This window comes from Centruroides sculpturatus, unplaced genomic scaffold (assembly GCF_000671375.1).
Source record: "Centruroides sculpturatus isolate CEXI.00-Female unplaced genomic scaffold, Cexi_2.0 scaffold900, whole genome shotgun sequence".
Classification (NCBI taxonomy): domain Eukaryota; kingdom Metazoa; phylum Arthropoda; class Arachnida; order Scorpiones; family Buthidae; genus Centruroides; species Centruroides sculpturatus.
The window spans coordinates 10,560-18,830 of record NW_019385286.1 but is presented as its reverse complement, the minus strand read 5'-3'; the positions used below and the strand labels follow the sequence as shown (position 1 = coordinate 18,830).

At 32.4% G+C, this 8,271-nt stretch overlaps 1 protein-coding gene across 3 annotated transcripts in view; it reads left to right on the top strand.

Annotated features, from left to right (window-relative positions):
* Positions 1-8,271, top strand: part of LOC111637202 (pyruvate dehydrogenase phosphatase regulatory subunit, mitochondrial-like) — a 27,919-nt gene that overhangs the window by 9,144 nt on the left and 10,504 nt on the right. For 2 of the 3 annotated variants that reach the window (XM_023382633.1, XM_023382635.1), the window contains exons 6-7: positions 2,477-2,574; positions 2,645-2,771. In XM_023382633.1, coding sequence (XP_023238401.1) covers positions 2,477-2,574; positions 2,645-2,771 — 225 coding nt within the window. Of the gene's footprint in view, positions 1-2,476; positions 2,576-2,644; positions 2,772-8,271 lie in introns of all 3 variants that reach the window. The other variant, XM_023382636.1, reaches the window with a different exon arrangement.

Below are 8,271 nucleotides of genomic sequence, written 5' to 3'. Positions count from 1 at the left end.
GGGAAGACCCTTTTTCTCTGACATTCTAATAAGAAATCCAATTTTGCTCTAGCCCTAGTTAGGGTTAGCACCAGTCTTTTGTATGCGTTAGCCGGCATAGCTTTGTAAATTAAAAATCTTCTAATCCGAATACCGGTATTCTTATAAAAATCGTACTTACTCAACCTTTATTGTCCGGTACTTGTAAATTATTTGTAAAACAAACGTTTTCGGCCTCAGTCGAGGTCTGCTTCAGGTTAAATTATTGGATTTCATTCTTCGAATGCACGTTTAGTTTTAAATATAATCGAATTTCTTGCGCGTGTTACGTATCGTCATCGTTTTTGTTGTTCTTCGCATACGTAACGCCAAGCATAAGAAAGCGTGTTTCCGTCTTTGTTGTTTATACATCTCCCTGTCCTGCCTGCTTTGTAGATTTCTAGGGCTTCAAGTGCTCTGATGTGATCCGTATGAAAAGCTCTATTTATTAATCTGGCTTTTGATAGCTCCGCGTGAATATCCGGGTCGGTTGCGTAGGTGGTTCTTGTGGTTACTGCTTTGAAGTGCCAAGCTTATCTTTACCAAAGAAAAACTCCTAAGAAAACTTTTGACTGTCATCTAAATTGTTATAAGTTATTACTTGGCACAATTTTTTTACATCTAAGATGTTTTCTTTTTCAATATCAATTGTGTTTTGATTAATGAAGGCCTGAAAGTGTTTATTCTGAAAGAAATACAGATACTCTTATTTTAATACATTATTTATTAAAAAAACTTCTCACACAACTCCTGAGAAGATAAATCAACACAAAAAAACGTTTTTAATATCCCAGTATGAACAAATTTAAACAAAATGAATGTTTTCAACCATAAACTTGGTCTTCATCAGGCTAATGGCCAGTATAAATTTGAAACCGGAAATTCGAACACAGTGTATATAAATTATTTTTAAATTCCAAAATATTTAAATTTTGGAAAACGTTTTTTACCATACATGTTAATAAAGTGATAAAAATATCTTTACATCCATACACATAAATAATAAGATGCAAATTCTGGTGTAGAAACGTTATCTACTAGTTAGTGTTATTTTAGTTACTTTTTTCATAGCACCACCTCTATGCATATGAAATACTAGCTGCATCCTTTGCATTAATGCAGTTGCCAGACAGGCTTGCTTTGTATATTTCTAATGCTTACAGGTTGCAAAGGTGTTGAACTTGATCAGACATTTTTACCAATTTGGCCTTATGTAGGTCGGCTTGTATTTCAGGATCAGTAGCATAAGCTGCTAGGATGGTGGTATGTCTCTGGTTGATGATATCATATCCGTGTTCTGGTAACCTTTTATTTAAAGAGCACTTTGTGGATCCGATGTAAACTAGATCTCACTGGAATCTGTGGTCTCTGAGAGGAATTTATACTGGCCATCAGCCTGATGAAGACCAAGTTTATGGTAGAAAATGTTCGTTTTGTCTAAATTTGTTCATAATGGGATATTAAAAAGGTTTTTTTGTGTTGATTATTTATTAATTTCAATAAATCATAAGCTGTAAATTTTCATCAGATGGAGATTATTTTTTAATAAAATTGAAGACGAGAGTCTACTGTGTTATATTCCGACTAACGTATTTTCAACAATATCAAGCAATTCACATAGGGGATCGAACCCCAAAATACTAATAAATTATGAAACATATTTATTAGTATTTAGTACCAAATTGTTTCATAATTTATTAGTATTATTGCCATCTTCTAGCCAGATGACATACGGCATTGGTTGGCTTGTAGTTTTATAATGCATTGGGTTATAGTGATGATGTTTATTTACTAAGCATCTATATTCAATATTTGGATCAAATACTTCCTCACAGCTCATTCAACCAAATAATCTCATTTTAGTCAAAAGACAGAGAGAGAAAGAGAAGAAATGAAAGAAATACGGAATATAAAAATTAATGAAATGAAAAATTTAAAAAGTTGAATTTTGAAAATATTATTTATTCCTTTCTGAAACAATTATAACTTTAAGCAATGATTTACCTAAATATTATTTATTAAAAATCATAATTTAAGAGTAGTAATTTGTAATGAAAAAATGGTTATGCTTCTGCATTAATAGGAAGTAAATAGTTTCATCAGTCATTCTAAATATACCCAGATTCACTAAATATATGTTCACTACAGAATCCTCTGAATATGACAACTTTAATTATGTCACCCAGTATATAATTATATATTTTAGTACATGGTTTTTATTGTATTCTCCACTTCATCAATTAACAAAACAACTTTCTGTTATTTATTGTTGTTTTATTCATACTTTTTGGAAATTACAATGAGTAACTTAAGATATATTTTTCTACAAGCTACAACAAAATTTCAATTAACTATTATTCTTTACCTGAATATTCTATTTTATATCTCAATATTTACAACTAAAATTTTTAATATTACATTACTGTATATAATTTGAAATTTTATTGTCTTAATTTAGAAAATAAATTTATACAGGGTGCTCTTTGGATTCCTAGCGATGGCGTTGGAGATCCTATTAATATCTGTAATATTTTTGCTAGCGAAGCATCCAAAAAAGGTAAATAAACATTTAAGCTATATTGCTTAAATTTCACCATAACTTGACTAATATTAAAATATTTATTTTAGGTGCAACAATCGTAGAAGGTTGTAGCGTACAACGAGTCATCACTAACGAGCGACATTGCGTGAGTGGAGTCGAAACTAATAAAGGACTCATTAATTGTGACTATTTTGTCAATAGTGCTGGTGTGGTAAGTACTTAATCTATATATATGTGTATAAAAATGGACGTGTGTGTTCTTATATTTCACTGTTCAGCCAAAACTACACATTGCACATGAATGGTGTTTATATGTGGTAGTAGCCCCAAGTCTCCATTCGTGCACTATGGTGGTTGCATCTTGATAGCTATAAGGGTGCAGGAGATATGGGGGCTTAAAGTGGTTGACTTCGAACATTTTCTATTTTGATTTTAAAAATGATCGAACCGTTTTAAATTCGAGTTTGTATTCGAATTTGAATTTAAATTCAAATTGGTTTGATTATAGAGCGATTGTAAACGTTCCAGAAAATTGATCAAATTGAAAATAGTTTATTTAACTGGATGTAAAAATTCTCTAATTAGTCTGGAAATGGGGGACCTAATTCTTGCATTCTGTGCTATAAGGGTGTGAGAGATATGGCGTTGAAAGTGGTTGACTTTGAAGATGTGTAACAATGGAAGTGTCAACAATAGAAGTGTTAACAGTGGAAGTGTTAACAATGGAAGTGTTGAGTAACAAAGGAAGTGTTAATATAAAGCGTCATGCAAGATTTACAGATGGTTTTTTGTGTTTTTGCGGGAAATCGAACATATTTTTAGACTTATGTAAAAATTTTCTAATTAGTCTGGAAACGGGGGACCTAATTCTTGCATTCTGTGAAACGGGTAAGATTGGCTATAATGTAATTATCTTAATCTTCACTATCATTACTTTTTGCCTAGCGAAGCGGGTCCTTGCAGCTAGATTCTAGATTACTTAGAAAAACAGTCTTTATATATAAAAAAAAACTATATTACATACAAATAAAAACCCAGCAAAGCAGGTCCTTGCAGCTAGTATCACATAAAATTGCTATCAGTTACTAATATTGTATATCTGTTGGATTTATATTTTCCTACTAACTTGATGTATCGATATGACAATAATTAAAAAAAAGAGTTTATTTTTAAACTGTATTTTTTTTCATTACTTGTTAAACTGCATATAACAGAAAATTTATAAAAACATTCCAGTATGCAGTTCTATGTAGAGAAATATCCTTTAAGTCTCTATAATTATTTGTATAATGAACATTTTTGAATTTAATTAATTTGAATTATTTTTGTGAAATTTCTGTAAATAATAACAACATTGTAAGAATTTATTTTATTTGTCTTGTGATATGTTAGGCATGAATTGTAATGTAAGGTGAAGGGTCATCATAAAGCAGAGAGGATAAAGGAAAATAAGAAAGTGTAGCTTTTTTAAAAACTATTAGTAAAATAAAATATATATTTCTTAATAAGTAGAAAGAAATAATGCATACATTAAATTTATTTTTGAAACAATACACATCATTTTATAATTAAATCATAAAATTGTAATTTTTTTGTTTATCTGAGATGAAGCAAATACAAAATCAATAGAAGTTGTATGAATTATTTAATTTTATAAATCATACATAAATTATCATAATGCCTTATAGATTATTTTTAATTTTCAAGGCTTTTGTTAAACTACTTTAAAATACTGAATATGAACTAAATTAATGCTTTATATTATATAATTCATAAATTTCAATATTTTGAAAACTAAAAATTAATCTGTAAAAATTTTTGTAATATCAGTTAAATACTGGTCAAAGTTTCTTCTTTTCCTGATTTTAAGTCATGCAATTTCAAAAAAGACTATAACAAACATTTAAAAATTAAAAAACATCCTTTTATTTTCACTTGTAAATGCATTTCAAATACCACTACTGTGGTATTCCTCTTCACTACAAATTAAAAATTAAAATTGTACAAATAAATAAAGTTACAAGTAAAATAATTTACAGAATTCTGAAAAGAACCATAAAAATTATATACATTTATAAGTTAACTAGCTCTACCCGGCCACGCATTGCTGTGGCTCAAAATGTATCTATTATAAATGTATAACACTCCCCATGGGAGGGAATTTCGAAAAATCTGTTCTTAGTGTACATTCTCTTGATGTACTTATTAAAATGCAATCAAAAATGCAAAAAACCACATCTAAAATAGTATAATAGAAGCCGAGTTCTTCACGGTAAGCCATAATTTTGTCCCTTTCCCCACACGGGAATTTTGAAATCTATATAATATACAAGTTCAGACACGTGCACTGCGTATCTCGCCGACCATGCAACTGTACCGCATGGTTACCTATCTTGTATATGTACGCGTCTTGCCCCTTGCCACCCGCTGACAACAAAAATATAATGCTTACCTAGAGGATATCTTTTAATTTTTATGAATGCTTAACAGAATAATATACAGCCTATATCTACCCTGAAGGTCCATTCTAAATATTGGTGAAATAATTTTTGAAATCAGTTGAGTTGTTTCGGAGATTACTTTCTACATCCAAACTTACAAACTTTACCTCTTTATAATATTAGTATAGATACAGACACACAAACATTTGACATCCTTTTAAATAATTTTATAAGAGTTCCAACAATTTACATAATCATCCCTCCTCCTTCAATTGACTAGTTAAGTTAGAGTAAGAATTTTGGCGACTTTCAACCTCCGTAAGAAAATGCACGTCATTATTCTGCCACTTGACTCGTTAATGTCCTACTTAACGACGATGATTTGTACAAATTTCTTATCAAACTTTACCTCATGGCTTCCGCAAGTTAATTCGAATACGCCATTTTATAAGAGTTGAAAATTTCCAAAAAAAAAATATAACTAAAAACCCATTGAGACTTTTTGGAATTCCATAAATCTTTTTAATTATAACATTGCTAATTGTAGAATTTTAGTTTTTAATTTGTACTGAAGAGGGATACCACAGTAGTGGAATTTGAAATGCATTTATAAGTGAAAATAAATGGGTCTTTTTAAATTTTAAATGTTTGTTATGGTTTTAAGTTGTATGACTGGTAACATTAGGAAAAGAAGAAAGTTTGATCAGTATTTAACTGATATTACAAAAGTTTTATAGATTAATACAAGGGTCTTTCAAGGTTAAATGATACTTTTGGGCCTATAATTTCAAAAAGTAACTGTTGCACAATAAAACCCAAATAGGGAATAGCATTATCTATCCCAATATTTTGGTAGCAAGCATGATGTATTTTGTGCATGTGTAGTTTTATCAGAAGGTAATGTGTCTGCAATGATGGAACAGTGGTGTGTAATAAAATTTCTTGTGAAAGAAAAGGTTAAACCTGTTGAAATTTTGAGAAGATTGAGGGCACAGAATGGGAAACAAATGCTGTCGCGGGCAAGAATGTACAAATGGTGTCAACAATTTGGCGAAGGATGCGAGCTGGTGACAAATGAAGCACATGGACATGTTTGTCCAACTGCAGTAACGCCAGTGAATATCGCACGAGTTGAGCAAGTTATCTTGGAGAACTGGCGAGTAACTGTGAGACACATTGCAGACAAAGTATCCATCAGTGTCGATAGTGCTGAGAAAATTATCCATGAGCAATTACTGTTCTGCAAGATGTGTGCCAGATGGGTTCCCTGACAGCTGACATATGATCAGAAATGGGTATGCAAGGAGACATGTGAGCAGCTTCTGAATTGTTTCATATTGAAAGTGATTAGCTTCCAGTGATTATCATTTGTTTGGGCCCCTTAAAGAGCACCTGGGAGGAACAAAATTTTAGACAGATGATGAACTGCAGCAAGTTGTCCTTTGCTGGCTATGATGTCAGCCCACTACCCTACCACTGGGAACAGTGTCTACATACAGATGGAGACTATTTCAAAAAATTGACATATTTATACATGTTTTGGACATTCTGTTTGGTTTGTAGAAATAAAAGTCTCATTTAACCTTGAACAACCCTTGTATATACAGTGGGTGATCGGTTAATGAACATAATTTGTTCCAAGACCATGTTCACTACCCGAATTGTTCATTAACTGATTTACCATAGATTTTTATGGGAATTTGATTAATTCATTCTGGAGACCCAAAAAATAAATAAAAAATTATATACTCTTTTACTAAGTTCATTTAAATGTAATAATAAACATACATATATACACTATCTTGCATTTTTATCAGTCATGTTTTTTTCTGTTTGTGGGGTGTTAAAGAATCTGTCCAATGTTGATTGCTTTTCTCTCTACTTCAGGATTTTTCAGAAGTAATTAATAGCATTGTCATTGTAGAGATCCCTTATACTACATTCACACACAAACCACGACTCACTTTGATCTCGATTTACCTACAATCTTGATTGTAACTGTTGCCAGTTGAACGTTGAGCTGTTTGCACAGGTCGAGCTGTTCACTTGTCTTGTCATAGGGTTCATTTGGAGATTGCAGCCTCTTGGACTAAGCTCTCTGATTCGCCACCCCCTGGTGTTTAGTTCAGGCGACCCGTGTGTCTGATGTATTGTTCCAAGGCACCTAGATGCTGACGAGCTGATGTCAGTGATGATGGCCAGTAGATTGAGGTTAATGAGTGAGTAAGATCGGTGTTTAGGGACAGAACCCTCCCAAGGTTGTATCAGTGTTTGTTGTATTGAGGGAAATCGAGCCAAAAGTGTCATGTTGTCTCCTCTTTGTTGCAGTTAGGACACACTGGTGAGATTGCTAAGCGTCTAAGGTGCAGGAACGCGTTCAGTGGCACCATGTTTGTATGGAATCGTGCCAGCAGGGTTTCCAGATGACGGGACAAAGTATGTTGGTAGACCCAGTTATCAAAGGGGTGAAGGTGGTCACTTCCCTTCCTGCATAAAATTGTCGTCCAGGCATCAGTTAAGTGTTCGATGGTTGACTGCCTTATCTCGTGGGAAATGTCTTTTAGCTGTAGCGGGCAACTTATGGTGCCGATGATTGTACCTGTTGCTGCGTTATCTGCCACCTCATTGTCTGGGATCCTTGCATGCTCTGGGCTCCACCCTATGATGAGAGGTGTTGTTGTGTTAGCTATTGTTGCTACCAAATCTATTATGATTGGTGCCAATTTGAGATTGACCATTAGCAGTGCTTGAAGCACTGAATGTCTATCTGATATAATCACCGATGATCTTCTAATAAGAGGTAACCTGCTTGAGAATAACCCTGCTATTTCAAGCAATAATAAAACTGACATAACTAAATGGTTAGTCACTAACATTAACAAACAAAATGAAAGTTTTGGTTAGAAATAAATACAGTAATACCCCGAACTTACGCGATAGGTGGGACTGAGCGGTAACCGCGTAAGTGGGGGTATAATTTTGCATATAAATACATACAAATATTTTTTAATTGGGGCCGGAGACTAAAGAAAACAATAATTTAGAAAAAAATGTTTAATAAAATCTTAGATAATACATATGTATAACAAATTAGGCCTATATTATTTTACAATTTTTCACATTGATTATTACGCCATAATTTTAACATTGTTTCCGTCTCTGCGATAATACTGTGACGTTTATGATTGATGCTTGAATTTAAAGATTGAGCATTTTTCACAGCTTCGAGAATTTTTTCTTTGCCTTTTATAATTGTTCTGACCGACAATT